General features: G+C 38.3%; 2 protein-coding genes, 1 long non-coding RNA gene and 1 pseudogene across 3 annotated transcripts in view; 2 read left to right on the top strand and 2 right to left on the bottom strand.

The window, feature by feature from the left end:
• Window positions 1-4340: 4340 nt before the first annotated feature.
• LOC129348082 (probable E3 ubiquitin-protein ligase RNF144A-A) lies at window positions 4341-7290 on the bottom strand (annotated as a pseudogene).
• Window positions 7291-9634: 2344 nt separating this feature from the next.
• LOC129348083 (uncharacterized) lies at window positions 9635-11383 on the top strand. Its single transcript, XR_008600495.1, has 3 exons — window positions 9635-9803; window positions 10826-10909; window positions 11276-11383. It is a non-coding gene; the product is annotated as an uncharacterized LOC129348083 (long non-coding RNA).
• Window positions 11384-11843: 460 nt separating this feature from the next.
• Window positions 11844-26354, bottom strand: part of LOC111587799 (ciliated left-right organizer metallopeptidase) — a 32995-nt gene continuing 18484 nt past the window's right edge. Inside the window, exons 15-18 of the mRNA XM_055007772.1 lie at window positions 20338-20483; window positions 20113-20263; window positions 12317-12400; window positions 11844-11951 (exon numbers count right to left, since the gene is read on the bottom strand). Of these exons, the coding sequence (XP_054863747.1) occupies window positions 20451-20483 (33 nt within the window). The 3' untranslated portion in view covers window positions 11844-11951; window positions 12317-12400; window positions 20113-20263; window positions 20338-20450. The remainder of the gene's footprint in view (window positions 11952-12316; window positions 12401-20112; window positions 20264-20337; window positions 20484-26354) is intronic.
• LOC111587801 (probable E3 ubiquitin-protein ligase RNF144A-A) lies at window positions 15942-18888 on the top strand. The gene is made up of 4 exons (XM_023297908.3): window positions 15942-16201; window positions 16314-16414; window positions 17633-17785; window positions 17873-18888. Exons 1-4 carry the CDS (start codon window positions 16012-16014, stop codon window positions 18320-18322), a joined length of 894 nt encoding a protein of 297 aa, XP_023153676.2. The 5' UTR covers window positions 15942-16011; the 3' UTR covers window positions 18323-18888.

Below are 26354 nucleotides of genomic sequence, written 5' to 3'. Positions count from 1 at the left end.
GTATTTGTTCATTAAGAACAAGTTTGAATTGTCTCCACAATAACGCTAGATGAAAAGGATCTCTAGGAAATCAGTCCAGTAGCTGATCAGTTATCAGACATGTGGCAGCTGATCTTTGCTAATTGATCTGTTTCAAGAGGGACTGCAGTTCCAAATCTGGTGTTTTGATTTTTGGTGATTCTTGGGTCATGGGTTCTTTAACTTGAGCAGGAAATAAACTGCCTAAAAAATGCTAGTGTTCTGTTGAAGCAGAAAGAACTCTTTCACAACCTGGTCCGGCTATCTGATTCTCTTTGAGCACCATTGTCTGTTAAAACCTGCTTAGCAAGCTGCTTCCTGGTGTCCGTGAGCATTTTTTATGAGTTGAAACACACTAACCGTCACATTCTGGGTGTTCACTTTGTGCCACTGAGGTTTTAGAAAGATGAAATACTTACGCTCCTCACAAAGTCGGCCCATCCAGCCCTCGGGGCAGGAGCAGGTGTTGGGCCGCTGACACACTCCTCCATTCTGACACTGCAGCCAACACACCGCTGAGGACGACAGCACACACAAACACACAAAGGAATAACAAGTTACAAATGGAGAAACACAGGTTATGCTCCGCTTGTGTAAAAACACACCAGCAGCGATGCAGACAAGCAGATACTTGACAGATTTGATCTTCTTCCAGTCACATAAGAATAGAAAACAAAACTGTCAGAGTACACACTCTTTCTCTGTCGCAACCTCCAGAACATGAGATTCAGATCTCTGACCTGTAGCCTCATGCAAACGGTCAAACACAGCATTCACATTGACTCAGTATAAATTATCAAGACACGAACAGAAACACCCTAAAGGCAGACAGGAAAGTGCACAAACAGCTGTTATGAAAAGGCTAGCCTGGACCCAGACCTCAGTTTCATACTTAACTCAGTGACTTGTCTTTTTCCCATTGAATTTCCAACAAGTCTGTAAATATGGAGCTAAACCACTAGTTTGAGTCTCTGATTTGTATCCATGTATGTAAAGTACGAATAACAACGCATACGAAACAGCCACACAATTAGACAATCAGACAATATGTCATTTGTTAAGTTGGAAATAATTTGACACACTCACTCCAAAACCATCTACAGATGGCAAATTTCAATCAGTCACCCTATTACAAAACAAATGGGAGATTTTTTTTAATATAATCAGTCTGTGATGTTAAAAGCCACCTAATTTTTCAATGATGAAACATGGCTATTTTATTGATGTTTCTGAACCCAGTTCTCCTAGTCTTGCTTTGCACCTAGCAAGTTTTAAGAATGTTTATTATAGACAGAGTCAGCTTTGTGTTTCAACCATAAATGGCTCAGTGTTGAACACATGGGAGTGACCTTTCATAGGAATGCTGTCACATTTGATTACAGCTCATTAAAATGATGACCTGTGCTAATGACAAAGCAGAATTAACACTTATGTCGAGTTTCAAAGTCAAATCTTCTAATGTCTTATACCTTCACTGAACTCTGATCAACTGAGAGCGCTGTCACTTTAGAATTGATTTATAATTTTCTCAAATGTTTTGTCACTATAAAATGGCTGAGAGTTGACAGAAAAAGTTGAGAATTCCACTGGAATTAGCATTTTAGGCCAAAATCTAACCTAAATATGTTTCTTATGACTGACTTTTTTTTTTATACTGACCAAATAATTTTGCACAAGGAAAATGTTGATATGGTATGACATTATATATTTTTCATTCAATTATCCACGGGAATGAAAAAATACACCACTGGGCATTACAAAGACCTCCAAAATGCAAGGACATGACATGTAGATCACGTTTACATGTTTAAAGGAGGGTTTCTCCTGGATCCAGGCTATAGACAGTATTTAGATATGAACTGTGCAGTGACATCAGAACATGGTGCAAACACCACATAGGAAGTACTACTGGTCATAGTATAGCAAGATAAGAGGTTCTGTGGAGAAGCTGCCTAATTATGTGAACCAAATGGTTTTCTAACATTTCCAGGTAAAGAGGAAATACCATTAAGACACCCAAAAAGTGTATTATTTTACCTAGTTCTATATGTGGTGTCATCCAGAACATTACGTGTGTTGCCACTGGGGGGCAGACCATGCATACATGTTGTCTGAGTCCTGCACATAGTTTATAATAAATCGTTCTGTCTTTATCATACAGTCTATGGTACTGCATGAGAAGATACACTACAGGGAGTTATTTTCACATAAGATTTTCCTCAGAGGCTTTACCAGTTTGTCTGACCTTAGTGCATCTGGAAACATGATGTTTGACCTATATCCATGTATTTAATCAGGAATTAGGATTGAATTCAGGTGTGATCTCACTTCTAACAGCAGATCTGGGCTCTGATCTAACAGCAGCTGTTTGTCTTAGTAAATATGTGAGTTCATTTATTCATACACTATATGTTTGCAGTATGGTTGAAATATTTGTATTTAAGTTGGAAGGATTATCATTATTGTATATTCTGTTTATTTGTTGCAAGCTATGCATATTTGCTCCCTCAGAATTATTTTACATGCCCAGTGTTATCACATGGTGTATATGCATATGTTCTGTTTAGATTAAAACAAACAAAACAAAACAGCAGCACTCTCCTGACAACACACCCATAGTGTTCATGACTACCTGAATCAGCAAACACCCACTTTACAGTGCTTTATGTGGGAAATAAACAGCTCAGAAAACAGCTCTTTTACTGTGTTTTTCTGTGTTTGATGCTGCAGTGGGAGCTGGATGTTCTCTTCGAGGAGAAGTGACTCACACTGATGAATCAGGCCAGATGAGGATTTACACCCCGTCCATCATTTCAGCCCTGCAGAAGCATCTGGGGTCCACTGATCCGGAGCTAGGGGGGCCACTGGAGAACCTGGTACTGATCAGCTAAAGTTTAATCAACCACCTGCTTTACACCTCTGCATGTTTAACTATATGTTGATCCTTCAGGGTGGATCTCCAGGCAGGGTGTCCTCTCACTGGGAGTCCCGGGTCCTGCAGGGGTCCATCATGGCGGCGGTGCTGGGGGATCCAACCGCAGTCCGAAATCCAGGTGTGTGGCTCTGGATGAGTGGACTGTCCAGCAGGGGGCACCAGTGAGGTAACAGAACACAACACAATAGGTAAAAACTGTGTTACAAAAGTAGGTCTGTTGAGAGGTTTTGCACAAACTTTTGGTATTTAAAGTGTACTTTATTGACTAGATGCAAACATTTCATCTAAAATTTTGAAATATTTAATTTTCTTCTTTTACTACTTCTATGTTTTACACTGATTGAGTTAATATCAGTGGATCTTTTTTTAAACACATCCTTTGTTCAAACATATGCCTTTGTAAAAAAAAAACCCAAAAAAACTCTGTACTGAGTAGCAAACAAGAAACGGTGGAGTGACGATTAGTGTACGTTTGTCTGTTAATCTGTTGGTCTGTCTGTGTGAAACATGGAAGAACATTTCCAAAGAAAGGCCAGACATGCGTGGTTCATTACATAGGTATGCTGCAGAATGGGAAAAAGTTTGACTCTTTAAAAAATTTAATCACACACAGTTGTTTCCAGATATACCAAGTATTTGTCTGAGCTGTTAACTAAATGAATCTATTGCAGGAATAATGGTATGCCAAAAGAAACAGAAGCTTTTTACTAAGGGTGTTACATGTGCATTTTTTTACACTAAGAATTATTACCACTCTACTTAAAACACTGGAATAAACACAGGTTTGCTGATAAGACTAGGGTCCAACATGCATTTAGTGCCAGTGGTTTAGTTTTTCTTGATTTTCTTGGTTTTTTTTCCCCTCCTACTTTATTATGTGCCCTTTCTGCTGTGTAAACATTAACAGGCAAGTGCAAGAATGAAGGCAAAATAAATCCTCAACCAAAGCTGGACTCCATGACTGACTCAGTTGATGAGAAATAGTTTTGAAAAGCCCTGACTAGCTTAAAAAAAATCATATTAATTTATCTTTTATATGAACCGACACTGCGATTTAAAAAACGGACTAACGGATTTGGATGAAATTTTCCGATCGCTACATATTTAGGTCACACAATGCAGCAAACAGCAAGAAAAGCAAAACAAAAAAGGGGGGCAGTGGTTGCGCAACGGTTAAGTCTCTGGACTGCTGATCAGAAGGTCAGAGGTTCAAACCCCGATGCAGCCACTGTTGGACCCTTGAGCAAGGCCCTTAACCCTTCCTGCCCTTCCTGCACTGATGGTGTTTTACAGGAAACGTTGCTCCTGCAAGGTCAGAATCCACAGTGTTGCTCCAGAGGATTGAAGCGATCTGTAGGAAAACTGGTACCAGAGACTGACAAACACGTGCATGAGTATTATTTTAATGTGAAATGCATTTGTTCAAACAGATAATGTGACTCGATTAACAAATAGACATATATGCAAATACACAAAAACAATAACCTCTCAATGTGGAATCTGAAACCATAAATTCATCTACAAATCTAAAAATAAAAGCTAATCAAAAGAAGTGTCATCTGAACTGGGGAGAAAAATAATAATCTCCACTGCTCTTCCATTGAGTGATACATTGGCAGTACATCTACTGTAGACACATTATATATTTATACACATAATCTAAAACGGAAGACTTAAAAGGCACCATATCAGACTGTCATTTAGCAAACAGATTATGATAGTCAAAGTCAAACAATTATCTTACTTTTAATTAGTCTTTTAAATCTCTGAATTGTGCTGCATTTTTAAAATTCATCCTCATGATTGTTCCCTAAATTCACCCCTCTCTCTGAAGTGCTTTAATTCATTGAATTCTTCCAGACATGAACTAAAATACTCATTTCATCCACTGTCCTCAAAAATGAGAATAACCAGACAGTAAATCTGTTTTATGGCAATCATCTAAAATACACCCTACTGCCACACAGGTATAAATGTCTGTCTAGGGGCCACACCACTGGAGCAAGGCTCAAAGTGTTCACTTGTCTCCAAACAGTCATCTGTGAGCTGGAGACATACAAAACAGAACTCCTCTTTGCAACGAGTGCAGAAGATGTTTTTGCAGCCACTTCTGTCGTGCTCCACTATGAAGCCACAGGTGGGACAAGCACGGATTGAGGGACAGTCAGTGATCCCTGCAACATCATTGAAGGTGATAACTGGACAGTTTTTCAGAATTTCTAGGGACTTATTGACGCAGCCGTAATTTTTCACAGCGGTCTGAACGTTGGAAAGGGCCTCGCCATTCCCTCAAACACTGCCAACAGAACATAAAAATCCCATTTTTGTCAGCTGAGCACACTGTGCATTCAACACACAGATTGTAAGGGTCGTTTCTCATCACAGAAGACTTGCAGCTGGGGCACTGTTAATGGAGAAAATGGCATTTGTAAGGCAAAAATACTTTATAAATTAGATATGATAATGGAAACTGTGTAATTAAGATACTTACTGATTTGACATCCAATAAATCCTTTGAATTGCTGAACATTTTGTTTTCAAAGTACTTGACTTCCTCATCGGTTAGAAGAGCCATTTTACAGACTTCCTCAAAGGACCATTCAACATCACAGCCAGTTTGGCCACACACAAATGTAGACTCACCCTTGGACAGTTCAAAAACAAACAAAAATACAACTGAAAAAACAGTCAGTTTAAACCACACAAATACATTACTGATTTAACCAAACTCCTCTCAGATTACTTCCTATTTGGGAGTATTTTCTCAGACGGGTCAAGACAGTTGCCAGCGTAGTAAGCAGAAGCGTTTCAAAGGTTAGAGGTTGTTTCTACTCACAATAGTGTCACTGCTGCAAATATCTTGATGTGAAAGGGAAAAATCTCAGGAGCAAAAAAATGTTTGACTTCAGTATACAAATCAGATTTTATAGGAAAATAACATCCAGCTCCGGGTTCAGCTATGTAACAGATTATTTAAATGTAGCTGATCAACCGTTGCATAATTTTAGTTTCATTTAATTTAAAGTCATTGATGAAGTTACCGCTGTGCTGTGCGTAAATGCGCACAACTTTCTCACTTTGGAGACGCTTTTATGGATCCTGCTGCCGCCTGGTGGTGCAGTTGGTAAACTCAGAGGAACAAACAGGTGGAAGCAACAAACTGAAATTTAGCTGCAATTTATACTTTATATATTTGTTGGAGCCACCGCTAACTAAAGGCTCGCAACCTTGTTTTTTGCGCTCTTGTGCTGCTAGTGGCTGCACTGCTGTTACGCATATGGTTATCTAATGGGGCTTTCATTGCAGTCGCACACCATAGTGGCATTTATTGAAAAGAAAGTGGATAATAAATACACTTGACCCATCAGATCTGAGATGGTAAATTGGGTTTCAGGGGTAATCTCCCTGGTCCTCCTTTGGAGGCGCCGCTGCTCATTACGCAAATAACAAATGTCGGGTATTTTCTAAGATCACGTCTCACTCTTTCCGTTCTTGTGCATTTACACTACTGTGATTTTAATATTAAGGAAATTTTTAAAAAAAAATGTTTTTGGTTTGAATATTCTTACTCTGCCGGCAGATGTAGGAGCACTAAAGCGCGGAAGGGAAGAGATTTTGTCATTTTACGCACAAGTTCTAATCTTGTGCGCGCACGCTTATTACTGAGGTAATCACTTATTCTCACAAGACAAAGGTCTTCCCTGTGCGCGCAAGTTATAATATCACCTTTTGGAATTTAAGGGGCCATGGGCAGACATTTTCACTTGGCTTAATTGGCAGTTTATGTTTTTAGTTAATGTATTTCAAAGGCTAATTTACTTGCATTTGGAGAGCATATCAATCAGTATCCATCCTACCTGGTCCACCAAGAGGCGACACCAGTTGGTGAGAGACATCGGAGTGACAGCGTGGCCACAAGACATCAGCGCTCTCAGAGACTTGAACTCGTTGATTTCAACTGTGAATGACACATTAAGGAAGTGTTACCATTACGCACCACTGGTTCTCAGCGCGTCTGTGGCTCAATACAGCATAGTTGCTTTAGAACCGAGATTTATCGTCTTACTTACAATCCAAAACATCCTCTTCATTGACAAATATAAGTGAAGAGTCTGCTGGGTCATAACACTTCTCCTCTCCCTCCTCCTCCTCCTCCTCCTCCACGGGTGGAAAAGTGCTGCTAAGATATGGAGAGTCATTTGTCACCGTCTTCTTGCTCTTTTTGGAGATCCTCTTGCGTTTGGACAGTTTGGAGCCCATCTTTTCTCAGCCTTGCGATCACTTCAAAGAAAACCAGGAGAAATGAAACTGAGCGTTTATTCACCTGTCTTTCCAATAAGTCACGTGACACTGCGTGGCGCCAGGTGACGCAAATCAGTTTTTGAAATCACCTGGCATCAACAGCTGATAAATGCTGCTTCGTTTTGCTTTGGATTGTTTGTTCGTAAACACACCTGGGAAGCTTCTTCAGCAGATCCACTGATCGGCAAAATGGCAGTCCAGCTGAAAGTCAACGGACCCAGAGGAGAAGAAAAGATCATCGATCTGTGTGACGACGAGGAGCAGATGAAACGCATCACTGTGCTGCATCTGAAAAAGAAAATTGAGCATGAACTTCGGATAAGTATGTTTAATGTTATTTTTCTCAGTGATCCGGGGGTGATATGATGTTTTACCTTCACGTAGCTCAGCATTGTCCTAAAATGCTTCATTTCTGCTTAGTTCATGACATCCGGATGGTCTTCAGAACGCAGACTCTGGAGGAATCATCCCTGCTGTCGTCTTATGGGATCAAACACATGTCCACCATCCAAACACTGCTGATGCTGCCAGGAGGCCACAGATGAGGACAAGACCTCCAGACTCTGATCTGCACCGCCACCATCCCACCAACCAGAAGATCAATCTCAAACCTAGTGACAAAAAAATGCAGCAATTTTCCATAATTAGTTATATTTTTAGCATTAATTTTACATGGTCCTGCGTGTATTTTGTGGTTTCTGGATATTTATATGAGCTAAAACTAAGGAACTATAATTAGATTGATAAGTACATGAATATAATGACAAATAGAATAGATAATAGAAGATATGTAGAATAGTAACTGTATGTTGACAAAACACTGGTGAAAACACGTTCAACGTTTTTGTCTGTGATTATGCAATTTATCTCTTATTTAATAAACATCTCTATGAAAAATTACAGAACTAGTGATGCTTTTTCTGTTAACTGTCACTAAAGTCATATAATTTTACAAACCTATTTTAACAGCATGTAAAAGGGTTTTACATAACAAATGTCTGGTTATTCACAGTTACAGGTTTTTAATATTGTGTTATAGTTCATATTTTATTGTCTAGTTCAGTGGGGGTGTGATCTAAAATGGGGTTTCATTTTGTCAAAGACTAGCTGTGCCGTGCCACAAAACAGGCAACAGGAAACAAAGATGCAAAATAAATCCTTACTGGAAGTTCAGTAATTATTACTTGTTTAGTCAGAATGATTCAGCTGTTGTCTGACTGACAGTTTCTTTTCCCAAAATCCCCTTAGCTGCCTTTTGCCTTTTGTCTTTTGTCTAGATATTTAAAAATTGTGGGGTTACGGTTAACCCTAAAACTGATAAACAAGCTAATTTAGTGTTTCGCTACAGTCATCAGGGAGGAATGTTAAAAACCCAGTCAGGCTGGTGATGGTGGTTTGATTAGAAATGACTGTGACCTGATTACACAACAGTTGTGAAACTGACTTTTTAACTTTCACATTGTCTTAACTGATACTAGTTCAGTAACCATGGTGTTATTTTAAGAGGATAACTGGATAAACTATCAGGTTATAATATTATATGGTGATTTAATGAGCTGTCTGCATGGTTTATGGTGTTTAAGTGTTAATTTATCGTATTTGATGATTGATAGGGTACTTAAGAGCACTTGGAAAATCTGTAAAATACTGCTTAACATAGTGTGGTGAATTCATTTATAGAGTAACTTACAATGTCCTGACTGATTTCTTCAGCTGAACAACAAATATCTTCAGAAAAAATTTGATTAAGCACTCAGAAATGAACGTCTCATATGAGTGTACTTACTGCTTATTTGAACACATTTTTTAGATTCAATTATGAAAATCCGAGGCTACAGCAGAACATGACATAAATCCAAAATGTGGCAATATAAGTAAAATTTTGCTCATAATCCAATTTAAACAATACTTAAAGATATTAGCATTATTATACCTTAATTCATCATCCTTTTCTTTGCAAATGTAGCTGCCAAAACACATAAAGACAGTAAGTCCACTTGAATGGCAACTATACAACAGGTGGTCACATTTGCTAAAATAATGTTGGTGGCAGCTGATTAGCAGGCTTTAGGGGATTTTTATAGTTTTATATTTACAGTATTGTGATATGGAAGGACTTCATTTGCTGGGAAAAGACATGCACAAGAATACAAGAATGTAGTTTTGCCACTTCCTGGAAAATAACAAGAACAGAGATTCAGCTACAGAGAGATCATTTTACCATATACACATATACATATACATACATATATATAAATATATACATATATTATATGTTGCCTTTAAAAAAAAATTTTTTTTCCATTGATTTTAATATTTGTTTTCTTCCAGTATTCTTTATGCTGTTTGTTCCTCTTGGATTGTTTTATGTTAAATTGTTAAAAGACTGTTAAATGACGCAGTGCAAGGTGCAGCATTTCCTTTACTTTGACTGGAAATACTAGTGACGTGAACTGTTCTGTCAGCTGGTAATTCCCTGAGTCAAACCTGATCTGCAGGGCGTCCTCCTCTAAACGTTACTGATTTCATTTTATGACCACAGCCATGTGTAAGTACTGACTAAAATCTTTCTCTAATCTTGGTGTGCAGTGTGTAGAACTATTGTTATTTGAAGACACTTTGTCTGGAAAGTTAGATGAATATATGTGTTCTTTCACTTCTGCGTTAGATGTGAACCGTCTTTCACCATTTGGAAATAAGACTGCGGCGGTCATTGGTCTGATATGTAGAAGCAGTTGTGCTCTGAATTGATCTGTGCAGTTTTTGTGAGGTTTATAATGATTTTAGGTGTTGCTATTTGAAAAAAAAAAGTCTTCAGTTTAGTTGTAATAGGTCCGGCTGTTTACAGTCTGTATTTTCTCGTTAAATGAATATTGTGCTCATGTCTTCCTAAGAGTGCACATTTTCTGTAGAAACTGTTGTCCAGAACTATTGGTGGTGTTTTAGTGACTGACAGAGCTGATACTAGAAACAGAATCCTTGAATTTTCTGTTGGAACACTGATTATTTAATAGTAGCTACTTATAGTAAGCTTATACTGACACTGAGGATAAAGACCCCCCGCAAAAAATTTAAAAAATGATACCACAGATAGACCGTATAGCTGTGGAGAAATCCATTATTGTAAGTGTATCAATATTTTTGGTGTGTTTCAAACATGCATTAAAAAAATATGGAAAATTACTGATTTTTTACAATGTACATGATGTTTGCTGAGTAAGTAAATATGTGTTTAAAAAAATGAGTTTAGAAAAAACAATGACTGACATTGTCGCATTAACACTGTGTGATTTTTGTGTCAGAAACACAGATCAAAATGTGAAAACATTAGATAATACATAGATGAGGAGACATTGCCATGAGTGACACTGCTTACAATTTCTATTTTCAGTCAACTAAGATTAAAGAATCTTTTATTTTGAATATTTTGTTGGGTTTTTTTGCATTTTTTTCTTACATGTCTGAAATAAAAACATTCATTCATTCATTCATTCATTCATTCATTCATTCATTCATTCATTCATTCATTCATTCATTCATTCATTCATTCATTCATTCATCCATCCTCAGGGGGAGATTTAAAAAGAAGGATGATCAGCTCAAGAAAACGAGTCCTGGAGGAGGTGGAAACAGCAGACAAGAAGAAGCAAAGAGGTAGTAAATGTACCTACATATTTTGTAAAGATAATTATTACAGCTAATTTACCATAACAGATGACAAGCATGCAAACTGACTGGCTCTACACATATTTTATGCAACTGAATTACAGTTTATTCCACCTGCAGTTGCCAGCATAGAAAATAGTTAATAGCTGGACAGATACTGAGCAAAAATAGTGTTTATATAAGACATAAAATTATTATCCCATGCAAAGCTTGTCAGTTCTATTCATTATATATTTTTTGAAATATCTATAATATCGATGGCTGAAGTTGCTGGATTTTTAAAAATTAAATTATTTGAAAAAAAATGAATTGAGATCTTGTATTGACATTGTGATTTTCATTTTTTTTTTTTAGTTACTGAGCAGCAGAGGCGTCATTATGGACTAATTAATCAGGGAGCCACATGTTATCTCAACAGTGTCCTGCAAGTTCTCTTCATGACCCCTGAGATCTATGGCAGGTATGGAATTCTATAGATGCTTTCATCTCACATCTGACATCAATATTAAGAGAAAGACAGTCATTTAAATGCAAATAACATGTAAAAACAGCAGTCTTTTAGCAGTCCGATTTCTAGCAATGAATTTGAACTTCATCTGACTGATGTTTTTGGACTTAAGAAAAGAGAGAAAAGGGGATTTAAAATAATAATAATAATAATAATAATAATAATAATAATAATAATAATAATAATAATTAATAATTATAATAATTATTATTATTATTATTATTATTATTATTTTAAATCCCCTTTTCTCTCTTTTCTTAAGTCCAAAAACATCAGTCAGATGAAGTTCAAATTCATTGCTAGAAATCGGACTGCTAAAAGACTGCTGTTTTTACATGTTATTTGCATTTAAATGACTGTCTTTCTCTTAATATTGATGTCAGATGTGAGATGAAAGCATCTATAGAATTCCATACCTGCCATAGATCTCAGGGGTCATGAAGAGAACTTGCAGGACACTGTTGAGATAACATGTGGCTCCCTGATTAATTAGTCCATAATGACGCCTCTGCTGCTCAGTAACTAAAAAAAAAAATGAAAATCACAATGTCAATACAAGATCTCAATTCATTTTTTTTCAAATAATTTAATTTTTAAAAATCCAGCAACTTCAGCCATCGATATTATAGATATTTCAAAAAATATATAATGAATAGAACTGACAAGCTTTGCATGGGATAATAATTTTATGTCTTATATAAACACTATTTTTGCTCAGTATCTGTCCAGCTATTAACTATTTTCTATGCTGGCAACTGCAGGTGGAATAAACTGTAATTCAGTTGCATAAAATATGTGTAGAGCCAGTCAGTTTGCATGCTTGTCATCTGTTATGGTAAATTAGCTGTAATAATTATCTTTACAAAATATGTAGGTACATTTACTACCTCTTTGCTTCTTCTTGTCTGCTGTTTCCACCTCCTCCAGGACTCGTTTTCTTGAGCTGATCATCCTTCTTTTTAAATCTCCCCCTGAGGATGGATGAATGAATGAATGAATGAATGAATGAATGAATGAATGAATGAATGAATGAATGAATGAATGAATGAATGAATGAATGAATGAATGTTTTTATTTCAGACATGTAAGAAAAAAATGCAAAAAAACCCAACAAAATATTCAAAATAAAAGATTCTTTAATCTTAGTTGACTGAAAATAGAAATTGTAAGCAGTGTCACTCATGGCAATGTCTCCTCATCTATGTATTATCTAATGTTTTCACATTTTGATCTGTGTTTCTGACACAAAAATCACACAGTGTTAATGCGACAATGTCAGTCATTGTTTTTTCTAAACTCATTTTTTTAAACACATATTTACTTACTCAGCAAACATCATGTACATTGTAAAAAATCAGTAATTTTCCATATTTTTTTAATGCATGTTTGAAACACACCAAAAATATTGATACACTTACAATAATGGATTTCTCCACAGCTATACGGTCTATCTGTGGTATCATTTTTTAAATTTTTTGCGGGGGGTCTTTATCCTCAGTGTCAGTATAAGCTTACTATAAGTAGCTACTATTAAATAATCAGTGTTCCAACAGAAAATTCAAGGATTCTGTTTCTAGTATCAGCTCTGTCAGTCACTAAAACACCACCAATAGTTCTGGACAACAGTTTCTACAGAAAATGTGCACTCTTAGGAAGACATGAGCACAATATTCATTTAACGAGAAAATACAGACTGTAAACAGCCGGACCTATTACAACTAAACTGAAGACTTTTTTTTTCAAATAGCAACACCTAAAATCATTATAAACCTCACAAAAACTGCACAGATCAATTCAGAGCACAACTGCTTCTACATATCAGACCAATGACCGCCGCAGTCTTATTTCCAAATGGTGAAAGACGGTTCACATCTAACGCAGAAGTGAAAGAACACATATATTCATCTAACTTTCCAGACAAAGTGTCTTCAAATAACAATAGTTCTACACACTGCACACCAAGATTAGAGAAAGATTTTAGTCAGTACTTACACATGGCTGTGGTCATAAAATGAAATCAGTAACGTTTAGAGGAGGACGCCCTGCAGATCAGGTTTGACTCAGGGAATTACCAGCTGACAGAACAGTTCACGTCACTAGTATTTCCAGTCAAAGTAAAGGAAATGCTGCACCTTGCACTGCGTCATTTAACAGTCTTTTAACAATTTAACATAAAACAATCCAAGAGGAACAAACAGCATAAAGAATACTGGAAGAAAACAAATATTAAAATCAATGGAAAAAAAATTTTTTTTTAAAGGCAACATATAATATATGTATATATTTATATATATGTATGTATATGTATATGTGTATATGGTAAAATGATCTCTCTGTAGCTGAATCTCTGTTCTTGTTATTTTCCAGGAAGTGGCAAAACTACATTCTTGTATTCTTGTGCATGTCTTTTCCCAGCAAATGAAGTCCTTCCATATCACAATACTGTAAATATAAAACTATAAAAATCCCCTAAAGCCTGCTAATCAGCTGCCACCAACATTATTTTAGCAAATGTGACCACCTGTTGTATAGTTGCCATTCAAGTGGACTTACTGTCTTTATGTGTTTTGGCAGCTACATTTGCAAAGAAAAGGATGATGAATTAAGGTATAATAATGCTAATATCTTTAAGTATTGTTTAAATTGGATTATGAGCAAAATTTTACTTATATTGCCACATTTTGGATTTATGTCATGTTCTGCTGTAGCCTCGGATTTTCATAATTGAATCTAAAAAATGTGTTCAAATAAGCAGTAAGTACACTCATATGAGACGTTCATTTCTGAGTGCTTAATCAAATTTTTTCTGAAGATATTTGTTGTTCAGCTGAAGAAATCAGTCAGGACATTGTAAGTTACTCTATAAATGAATTCACCACACTATGTTAAGCAGTATTTTACAGATTTTCCAAGTGCTCTTAAGTACCCTATCAATCATCAAATACGATAAATTAACACTTAAACACCATAAACCATGCAGACAGCTCATTAAATCACCATATAATATTATAACCTGATAGTTTATCCAGTTATCCTCTTAAAATAACACCATGGTTACTGAACTAGTATCAGTTAAGACAATGTGAAAGTTAAAAAGTCAGTTTCACAACTGTTGTGTAATCAGGTCACAGTCATTTCTAATCAAACCACCATCACCAGCCTGACTGGGTTTTTAACATTCCTCCCTGATGACTGTAGCGAAACACTAAATTAGCTTGTTTATCAGTTTTAGGGTTAACCGTAACCCCACAATTTTTAAATATCTAGACAAAAGACAAAAGGCAAAAGGCAGCTAAGGGGATTTTGGGAAAAGAAACTGTCAGTCAGACAACAGCTGAATCATTCTGACTAAACAAGTAATAATTACTGAACTTCCAGTAAGGATTTATTTTGCATCTTTGTTTCCTGTTGCCTGTTTTGTGGCACGGCACAACTAGTCTTTGACAAAATGAAACCCCATTTTAGATCACACCCCCACTGAACTAGACAATAAAATATGAACTATAACACAATATTAAAAACCTGTAACTGTGAATAACCAGACATTTGTTATGTAAAACCCTTTTACATGCTGTTAAAATAGGTTTGTAAAATTATATGACTTTAGTGACAATTAACAGAAAAAGCATCACTGGTTCTGTAATTTTTCATAGAGATGTTTATTAAATAAGAGATAAATTGCATAATCACAGACAAAAACGTTGAACGTGTTTTCACCAGTGTTTTGTCAACATACAGTTACTATTCTACATATCTTCTATTATCTATTCTATTTGTCATTATATTCATGTACTTATCAATCTAATTATAGTTCCTTAGTTTTAGCTCATATAAATATCCAGAAACCACAAAATACACGCAGGACCATGTAAAATTAATGCTAAAAATATAACTAATTATGGAAAATTGCTGCATTTTTTTGTCACTAGGTTTGAGATTGATCTTCTGGTTGGTGGGATGGTGGCGGTGCAGATCAGAGTCTGGAGGTCTTGTCCTCATCTGTGGCCTCCTGGCAGCATCAGCAGTGTTTGGATGGTGGACATGTGTTTGATCCCATAAGACGACAGCAGGGATGATTCCTCCAGAGTCTGCGTTCTGAAGACCATCCGGATGTCATGAACTAAGCAGAAATGAAGCATTTTAGGACAATGCTGAGCTACGTGAAGGTAAAACATCATATCACCCCCGGATCACTGAGAAAAATAACATTAAACATACTTATCCGAAGTTCATGCTCAATTTTCTTTTTCAGATGCAGCACAGTGATGCGTTTCATCTGCTCCTCGTCGTCACACAGATCGATGATCTTTTCTTCTCCTCTGGGTCCGTTGACTTTCAGCTGGACTGCCATTTTACCGATCAGTGGATCTGCTGAAGAAGCTTCCCAGGTGTGTTTACGAACAAACAATCCAAAGCAAAACGAAGCAGCATTTATCAGCTGTTGATGCCAGGTGATTTCAAAAACTGATTTGCGTCACCTGGCGCCACGCAGTGTCACGTGACTTATTGGAAAGACAGGTGAATAAACGCTCAGTTTCATTTCTCCTGGTTTTCTTTGAAGTGATCGCAAGGCTGAGAAAAGATGGGCTCCAAACTGTCCAAACGCAAGAGGATCTCCAAAAAGAGCAAGAAGACGGTGACAAATGACTCTCCATATCTTAGCAGCACTTTTCCACCCGTGGAGGAGGAGGAGGAGGAGGAGGGAGAGGAGAAGTGTTATGACCCAGCAGACTCTTCACTTATATTTGTCGATGAAGAGGATGTTTTGGATTGTAAGTAAGACGATAAATCTCGGTTCTAAAGCAACTATGCTGTATTGAGCCACAGACGCGCTGAGAACCAGTGGTGCGTAATGGTAACACTTCCTTAATGTGTCATTCACAGTTGAAATCAACGAGTTCAAGTCTCTGAGAGCGCTGATGTCTTGTGGCCACGCTGTCACTCCGATGTCTCTCACCAACTGGTGTCGCCTCTTGGTGGACCAGGTAGGATGGATACTGATTGATATGCTCTCCAAATGCAAGTAAATTAGCCTTTGAAATACATTAACTAAAAACATAAACTGCCAATTAAGCCAAGTGAAAATGTCTGCCCATGGCCCCTTAAATTCCAAAAGGTGATATTATAACTTGCGCGCACAGGGAAGACCTTTGTCTTGTGAGAATAAGTGATTACCTCAGTAATAAGCGTGCGCGCACAAGATTAGAACTTGTGCGTAAAATGACAAAATCTCTTCCCTTCCGCGCTTTAGTGCTCCTACATCTGCCGGCAGAGTAAGAATATTCAAACCAAAAACATTTTTTTTAAAAATTTCCTTAATATTAAAATCACAGTAGTGTAAATGCACAAGAACGGAAAGAGTGAGACGTGATCTTAGAAAATACCCGACATTTGTTATTTGCGTAATGAGCAGCGGCGCCTCCAAAGGAGGACCAGGGAGATTACCCCTGAAACCCAATTTACCATCTCAGATCTGATGGGTCAAGTGTATTTATTATCCACTTTCTTTTCAATAAATGCCACTATGGTGTGCGACTGCAATGAAAACCCCATTAGATAACCATATGCGTAACAGCAGTGCAGCCACGAGCAGCACAAGAGCGCAAAAAACAAGGTTGCGAGCCTTTAGTTAGCGGTGGCTCCAACAAATATATAAAGTATAAATTGCAGCTAAATTTCAGTTTGTTGCTTCCACCTGTTTGTTTGTTCCTGTGAGTTTATGAACTGCACCACCAGGCGGCAGCAGGAGGATCCATAAAAGCGTCTCCAAAGTGAGAAAGTTGTGCGCATTTACGCACAGCACAGCGGTAACTTCATCAATGACTTTAAATTAAATGAAACTAAAATTATGCAACGGTTGATCAGCTACATTTAAATAATCTGTTACATAGCTGAACCCGGAGCTGGATGTTATTTTCCTATAAAATCTGATTTGTATACTGAAGTCAAACATTTTTTTGCTCCTGAGATTTTTCCCTTTCTCATCAAGATATTTGCAGCAGTGACACTATTGTGAGTAGAAACAACCTCTAACCTTTGAAACGCTTCTGCTTACTACGCTGGCAACTGTCTTGACCCGTCTGAGAAAATACTCCCAAATAGGAAGTAATCTGAGAGGAGTTTGGTTAAATCAGTAATGTATTTGTGTGGTTTAACTGACTGTTTTTTCAATTGTATTTTTGTTTGTTTTTGAACTGTCCAAGGGTGAGTCTACATTTGTGTGTGGCCAAACCGGCTGTGATGTTGAATGGTCCTTTGAGGAAGTCTGTAAAATGGCTCTTCTAACCGATGAGGAAGTCAAGTACTTTGAAAACAAAATGTTCAGCAATTCAAAGGATTTATTGGATGTCAAATCAGTAAGTATCTTAATTACACAGTTTCCATTATCATATCTAATTTATAAAGTATTTTTGCCTTACAAATGCCATTTTCTCCATTAACAGTGCCCCAGCTGCGAGTCTTCTGTGATGAGAAACGACCCTTACAATCTGTGTGTTGAATGCACAGTGTGCTCAGCTGACAAAAATGGGATTTTTATGTTCTGTTGGCAGTGTTTGAGGGAATGGCGAGGCCCTTTCCAACGTTCAGACCGCTGTGAAAATTACGGCTGCGTCAATAAGTCCCTAGAAATTCTGAAAAACTGTCCAGTTATCACCTTCAATGATGTTGCAGGGATCACTGACTGTCCCTCAATCCGTGCTTGTCCCACCTGTGGCTTCATAGTGGAGCACGACAGAAGTGGCTGCAAAAACATCTTCTGCACTCGTTGCAAAGAGGAGTTCTGTTTTGTATGTCTCCAGCTCACAGATGACTGTTTGGAGACAAGTGAACACTTTGAGCCTTGCTCCAGTGGTGTGGCCCCTAGACAGACATTTATACCTGTGTGGCAGTAGGGTGTATTTTAGATGATTGCCATAAAACAGATTTACTGTCTGGTTATTCTCATTTTTGAGGACAGTGGATGAAATGAGTATTTTAGTTCATGTCTGGAAGAATTCAATGAATTAAAGCACTTCAGAGAGAGGGGTGAATTTAGGGAACAATCATGAGGATGAATTTTAAAAATGCAGCACAATTCAGAGATTTAAAAGACTAATTAAAAGTAAGATAATTGTTTGACTTTGACTATCATAATCTGTTTGCTAAATGACAGTCTGATATGGTGCCTTTTAAGTCTTCCGTTTTAGATTATGTGTATAAATATATAATGTGTCTACAGTAGATGTACTGCCAATGTATCACTCAATGGAAGAGCAGTGGAGATTATTATTTTTCTCCCCAGTTCAGATGACACTTCTTTTGATTAGCTTTTATTTTTAGATTTGTAGATGAATTTATGGTTTCAGATTCCACATTGAGAGGTTATTGTTTTTGTGTATTTGCATATATGTCTATTTGTTAATCGAGTCACATTATCTGTTTGAACAAATGCATTTCACATTAAAATAATACTCATGCACGTGTTTGTCAGTCTCTGGTACCAGTTTTCCTACAGATCGCTTCAATCCTCTGGAGCAACACTGTGGATTCTGACCTTGCAGGAGCAACGTTTCCTGTAAAACACCATCAGTGCAGGAAGGGCAGGAAGGGTTAAGGGCCTTGCTCAAGGGCCCAACAGTGGCTGCATCGGGGTTTGAACCTCTGACCTTCTGATCAGCAGTCCAGAGACTTAACCGTTGCGCAATCACTGCCCCCCTTTTTTGTTTTGCTTTTCTTGCTGTTTGCTGCATTGTGTGACCTAAATATGTAGCGATTGGAAAATTTCATCCAAATCCGTTAGTCCGTTTTTTAAATTGCAGTGTCGGTTCATATAAAAGATAAATGAATATGATTTTTTAAGCTAGTCAGGGCTTTTCAAAACTATTTCTCATCAACTGAGTCAGTCATGCAGTGCAGCTTTGGTTGAGGATTTATTTTGCCTTCATTCTTGCACTTGCCTGTTAATGTTTACACAGCAGAAAGGGCACATAATAAAGTAGGAGGGGAAAAAAAAAACAAGAAAATCAAGAAAAACTAAACCACTGGCACTAAATGCATGTTGGACCCTAGTCTTATCAGCAAACCTGTGTTTATTCCAGTGTTTTAAGTAGAGTGGTAATAATTCTTAGTGTAAAAAAATGCACATGTAACACCCTTAGTAAAAAGCTTCTGTTTCTTTTGGCATACCATTATTCCTGCAATAGATTCATTTAGTTAACAGCTCAAACAAATACTTGGTATATCTGGAAACAACTGTGTGTGATTAAATTTTTTAAAGAGTCAAACTTTTTCCCATTCTGCAGCATACCTATGTAATGAACCACGCATGTCTGGCCTTTCTTTGGAAATGTTCTTCCATGTTTCACACAGACAGACCAACAGAATAACAGACAAACGTACACTAATCGTCACATAACTCCGCCGTTTCTTGTTTGCTACTCAGTACAGAGTTTTTTTTTTGGTTTTTTTTACAAAGGCATATGTTTGAACAAAGGATGTGTTTAAAAAAAATCCACTGATATTAACTCAATCAGTGTAAAACATAGAAGTAGTAAAAGAAGAAAATTAAATATTTCAAAATTTTAGATGAAGTGTTTGCATCTAGTCAATAAAGTACACTTTAAATACCAAAAGTTTGTGCAAAACCTCTCAACAGACCTACTTTTGTAACACAGTTTTTACCTATTGTGTTGTGTTCTGTTACCTCACTGGTGCCCCCTGCTGGACAGTCCACCCATCCAGAGCCACACACCTGGATTTCGGACTGCGGTTGGATCCCCCAGCACCGCCGCCATGATGGACCCCTGCAGGACCCGGGACTCCCAGTGAGAGGACACCCTGCCTGGAGATCCACCCTGAAGGATCAACATATAGTTAAACATGCAGAGGTGTAAAGCAGGTGGTTGATTAAACTTTAGCTGATCAGTACCAGGTTCTCCAGTGGCCCCCCTAGCTCCGGATCAGTGGACCCCAGATGCTTCTGCAGAGCTGAAATGATGGACGGGGTGTAAATCCTCATCTGGCCTGATTCATCAGTGTGAGTCACTTCTCCTCGAAGAGAACATCCAGCTCCCACTGCAGCATCAAACACAGAAAAACACAGTAAAAGAGCTGTTTTCTGAGCTGTTTATTTCCCACATAAAGCACTGTAAAGTGGGTGTTTGCTGATTCAGGTAGTCATGAACAATATGGGTGTGTTGTCAGGAGAGTGCTGCTGTTTTGTTTTGTTTGTTTTAATCTAAACAGAACATATGTATATACACCATGTGATAACACTGGGCATGTAAAATAATTCTGAGGGAGCAAATATGTGTAGTTTGTAACAAATAAACAGAATATACAAGAACAATAATCTTTCCAACGTAAACACAGATATTTCAACCATACTGCAAACAAACAGTGTACTGAGAATAAATTAACTCACATATTTACTAAGACAAACAGTTGCTGTCAGCACAGAAGAGCCCAGATCTGCTGTTAGAAGTGAGATCACACCTGAATTCAATCCTAATTCCTGATTAAATACATGGATATAGGTCAAACATCATGTTTCCAGATGCACTAAGGTCAGACAAACTGGTAAGACCTCTGAGGAAAATCTCATGTGAAAATAACTCCCTGTAGTGTATCTTCTCATGCAGTACCATAGACTGTATGATAAAGACATAACGATTTATTATAAACTATGTGCAGGACTCAGACAACATGTATGCATGGTCTGCCCCCTAGTGGCAACACACGTAATGTTCTGGATGACACCACATAGAACTAGGTAAAATAATACACTTTTTGGGTGTCTTAATGGTATTTCCTCTTTACCTGGAAATGTTAGAAAACGATTTGGTTCACATAATTAGGCAGCTTCTCCACAGAACCTCTTATCTTGCTGTACTATGACCAGTAGTACTTCCTATGTGGTGTTTGCACCATGTTCTGATGTCACTGCACAGTTCATATCTAAATGCTGTCTATAGCCTGGATCCAGGGGAAACCCTCCTTTAAACATGTAAACGTGATCTACATGTCATGTCCTTGCATTTTGGAGGTCTTTGTAATGCCCAGTGGTGTATTTTTTCATTCCCGTGGATAATTGAATGAAAAATATATAATGTCATACCATATCAACATTTTCCTTGTGCAAAATTATTTGGTCAGTATAAAAAAAAAGTCAGTCATAAGAAACATATTTAGGTTAGATTTTGGCCTAAAATGCTAATTCCAGTGGAATTCTCAACTTTTTCTGTCAACTCAGCCATTTTATAGTGACAAAACATTTGAGAAAATTATAAATCAATTCTAAAGTGACAGCGCTCTCAGTTGATCAGAGTTCAGTGCAGGTATAAGACATTAGAAGATTTGACTTTGAAACTCGACATAAGTGTTAATTCTGCTTTGTCATTAGCACAGGTCATCATTTTAATGAGCTGTAATCAAATGTGACAGCATTCCTATGAAAGGTCACTCCCATGTGTTCAACACTGAGCCATTTGTGGTTGAAACACAAAGCTGACTCTGTCTATAATAAACATTCTTAAAACTTGCTAGGTGCAAAGCAAGACTAGGAGAACTGGGTTCAGAAACATCAATAAAATAGCCATGTTTCATCATTGAAAAATTAGGTGGCTTTTAACGTCACAGACTGATTATATTAAAAAAAATCTCCCATTTGTTTTGTAATAGGGTGACTGATTGAAATGTGCCATCTGTAGATGGTTTTGGAGTGAGTGTGTCAAATTATTTCCAACTTAACAAATGACATATTGTCTGATTGTCTAATTGTGTGGCTGTTTCGTATGCGTTGTTATTCGTACTTTACATACATGGATACAAATCAGAGACTCAAACTAGTGGTTTAGCTCCATATTTACAGACTTGTTGGAAATTCAATGGGAAAAAGACAAGTCACTGAGTTAAGTATGAAACTGAGGTCTGGGTCCAGGCTAGCCTTTTCATAACAGCTGTTTGTGCACTTTCCTGTCTGCCTTTAGGGTGTTTCTGTTCATGTCTTGATAATTTATACTGAGTAAATGTGAATGCTGTGTTTGACCGTTTGCATGAGGCTACATGTCAAAGATCTGAATCTCATGTTCTGGAGGCTGCGACAGAGAAAGAGTGTGTACTCTGACAGTTTTGTTTTCTATTCTTATGTGACTGGAAGAAGATCAAATCTGTCAAGTATCTGCTTGTCTGTATCGCTGCACAACACACAGACCGACTGTGAAATACACTGATCAGCCAAAACATTCAAACCACCTGCAAATAATGTGGAGGGCCCCTGAATGCTGTCGAAACAGCTCTGAACTGTGGGAGAAGGGATACAGGACGGGTTAAGAACAGGTTCTGTGGGTTGTGGGTGGCATTTGAATACCTGGTTCTTCTTGTGCATCCAGTTGATGCTCTGTCAGATTGGGATCTAACATTCAGGTGTGTGGTGCATGTTAAAGAAACATCCACATGAATGCCAGGATCGAAGGTTTCAAAGCAGAACATTATTTTGTAATGGGATTATAAATGTTATTCGCTTCACCTGTCAGTGGTTTTGATGTTGTGGCTGTCGGTGTGTTTTTACACAAGCGGAGCATAACCCGTGTTTCTCCATTTGTAACTTGTTATTCCTTTGTGTGTTTGTGTGTGCTGTCGTCCTCAGCGGTGTGTTGGCTGCAGTGTCAGAATGGAGGAGTGTGTCAGCGGCCCAACACCTGCTCCTGCCCCGAGGGCTGGATGGGGCGACTTTGTGAGGAGCATAAGTATTTCATCCTTCTAAAACCTCAGTGGCACAAAGTGAACACCCAGAATGTGACGGTTAGTGTGTTTCAACTCATAAAAAATGCTCACGGACACCAGGAAGCAGCTTGCTAAGCAGGTTTTAACAGACAATGGTGCTCAAAGAGAATCAGATAGCCGGACCAGGTTGTGAAAGAGTTCTTTCTGCTTCAACAGAACACTAGCATTTTTTAGGCAGTTTATTTCCTGCTCAAGTTAAAGAACCCATGACCCAAGAATCACCAAAAATCAAAACACCAGATTTGGAACTGAGGTCCCTCTTGAAACAGATCAATTATCAAAGATCAGCTGCCACATGTCTGATAACTGATCAGCTACTGGACTGATTTCCTAGAGATCCTTTTCATCTAGCGTTATTGTGGAGACAATTCAAACTTGTTCTTAATGAACAAATACCTGCTTAAGTAATAATATACTAGAGAAGGAAAGAATGTGGTTTAAAATTTTTAAAAATCAGAGTGGCCCAAGACTTTTCCACATTATACTAAAGCTGAAATCGTTTGTCAATTAAGTAAACAGAAGGATCATGAGTCCAGAGGGTTAAATGATTGGTTTGTTGTCGACTTTAAATGCTTAAAATATAACTATTGGAGTGATGCTCTGTGGACACGAGTGGATTTTCATCTTGAAACTTAAGATGCATCATCAGCAAGAATAAGCTTCTCTCAGACCTGTGGTTTCATCAACGTTGATGCCAAAGCTAATTAAAATGTTTGGGATTTCAACAATGAGAAACGGGTTTGATGAGCTGCAGTCACTTCCTCCTCCTCTCATCTCTGTTTTCCCTCCTGTAATAACAGCTACACTATATTGCCAAAAGTATTCGCTCACCCATCCAAATAATCAGAATCAGGTGTTCCAATCACTTCCATGGCCACAAGTGTATAAAATCAAGCACCTAGGCATGCAGACTGCTTTTACAAACATTTGTGAAAGAATGGGTCGCCCTCAGGAGCTCAGTGAATTCCAGCATGGAACTGTGATAGGATGCCACCTGTGCAACAAATCCAGTCGTGACATTTCCTCACTCCTAAATGTTCTACAGTCAGCTGTCAGCTGTATTATAAGAAAGTGGAAGTGTGTGGGAACGACAGCAACTCAGCCACCAAGTGGTAGGCCACGTAAACTGATGGAGCGGGGTCAGCGGATGCTGAGGCACATAGTGCCAAGAGGTGGCCAACTTTCTGCAGAGTCAATCGCTACAGACCTTCAAACTTCATGTGGCCTTCAGATTAGCTCAAGAACAGTGCTTCAGCAGAGAGCTTCATGGAATGGGTTTCCATGGCCGAGCAGCTGCATCCAAGCCATACATCACCAAGTGCAATGCAAAGCGTGGGATGCAGTGGTGTAAAGCAGCCACCACTGGACTCTAGAGCAGTGGAGATGCCTTCTCTGGAGTGACCAATCACGCTTCTCCATCTGGCAATCTGATGGACGAGTCTGGGTTTGGCGGTTGCCAGGAGAACGATACTTGTCGGACTGCATTGTGCCAAGTGTAAAGTTTGGTGGAGGGGGGATTATGGTGTGGGCTTGTTTTTCAGGAGCTGGGCTTGGCCCCTTAGTTCCAGTGAAAGGAACTCTGAATGCTTCAGCATACCAAGACATTTTGGACAATTCCATGCTCCCAACTTTGTGGGAACAGTTTGGAGCTGGCCCCTTCCTCTTCCAACATGACTGTGCACCAGTGCACAAAGCAAGGTCCATAAAGACATGGATGACAGAGTCTGGTGTGGATGAACTTGACTGGCCTGCACAGAGTCCTGACCTCAACCCGATAGAACACCTTTGGGATGAATTAGAGCGGAGACTGAGAGCCAGGCCTTCTAGTCCAACATCAGTGTGTGACCTCACAAATGCACTTCTGGAAGAATGGTCAAAAATTCCCATAAACACACTCCTAAACCTTGTGGACAGCCTTCCCAGAAGAGTTGAAGCTGTTATAGCTGCAAAGGGTGGACCGACGTCATAATGAACCCTATGGATTAGGAATGGGATGTCACTTACGTTCATATGCGAGTCAAGGCAGGTGAGCGAAAACTTTTGGCAATATAGTGTATGTGCATCCTGCCATGCCTGAATGGAGGCCGCTGCACGTCAGGTTGGAGTGGACACAATTGCTCCAGGTGATTAGAAACACACACACACACACACACACACACACACACACACACACACACACACACACACACACACACACACACACACACACACACACACGGTGTGTTTTTACACAAGCGGAGCATAACCTGTGTTCCCATTTGTAACTTGTTATTCCTTTGTGTGTTTGTGTGTGCTGTCGTCCTCAGCGGTGTTGTGCTGCAGTGTCAGAATGGAGGAGTGTGTCAGCGGCCCAACACCTGCTCCTGCCCCGAGGGCTGGATGGGCCGACTTTGTGAGGAGCGTAAGTATTTCATCTTTCTACCTCAGTGGCACAAAGTGAACACCCAGAATGTGACGGTTAGTGTGTTTCAACTCATAAAAAATGCTCACGGACACCAGGAAGCAGCTTGCTAAGCAGGTTTTAACAGACAATGGTGCTCAAAGAGAATCAGATAGCCGGACCAGGTTGTGAAAGAGTTCTTTCTGCTTCAACAGAACACTAGCATTTTTTAGGCAGTTTTATTTCCTGCTCAAGTTAAAGAACCCATGACCCAAGAATCACCAAAAATCAAAACACCAGATTTGGAAACTGCAGTCCTCTTGAAACAGATCAATTAGCAAAGGATCAGCTGCCCACATGTCTGATAACTGATCAGCTACTGGACTGATTTCCTAGAGATCCTTTTCATCTAGCGTTATTGTGGAGACAATTCAAACTTGTTCTTATGAACAAATACCTGCTTAAATAATATAATACTAGAGAAGGAAAGGAATTTGGTTTAAAATTTTTAAAAATCAGAGTGGCCCAAGACTTTTCCACTATTATTCTTAACATTAAATCATTTGTCAGTTAAGTAAACAGAGGGATCACGAGTCCAGGGAGTTAAATGATTGGGTTTGTGTTTCGACTTTAAATGCTACTCACCCCAACTTCTTACCATGTAATTTTTTTTGAACTTTTTATTTGTTTTACATGATTATAAATTGGATACTGCAGATTTTTTTTAAACAAACAATTTCAAAACATGTTTTTGGGCTCATAGAAATAACTAAACAATGAAT

The sequence above is a fragment of the Amphiprion ocellaris genome, chromosome 23 (genome assembly GCF_022539595.1).
Source record: "Amphiprion ocellaris isolate individual 3 ecotype Okinawa chromosome 23, ASM2253959v1, whole genome shotgun sequence".
Classification (NCBI taxonomy): domain Eukaryota; kingdom Metazoa; phylum Chordata; class Actinopteri; family Pomacentridae; genus Amphiprion; species Amphiprion ocellaris.
The sequence above is the reverse complement of the archived record's forward strand: the minus strand, read 5'-3'. Positions and strand labels throughout refer to the sequence as shown.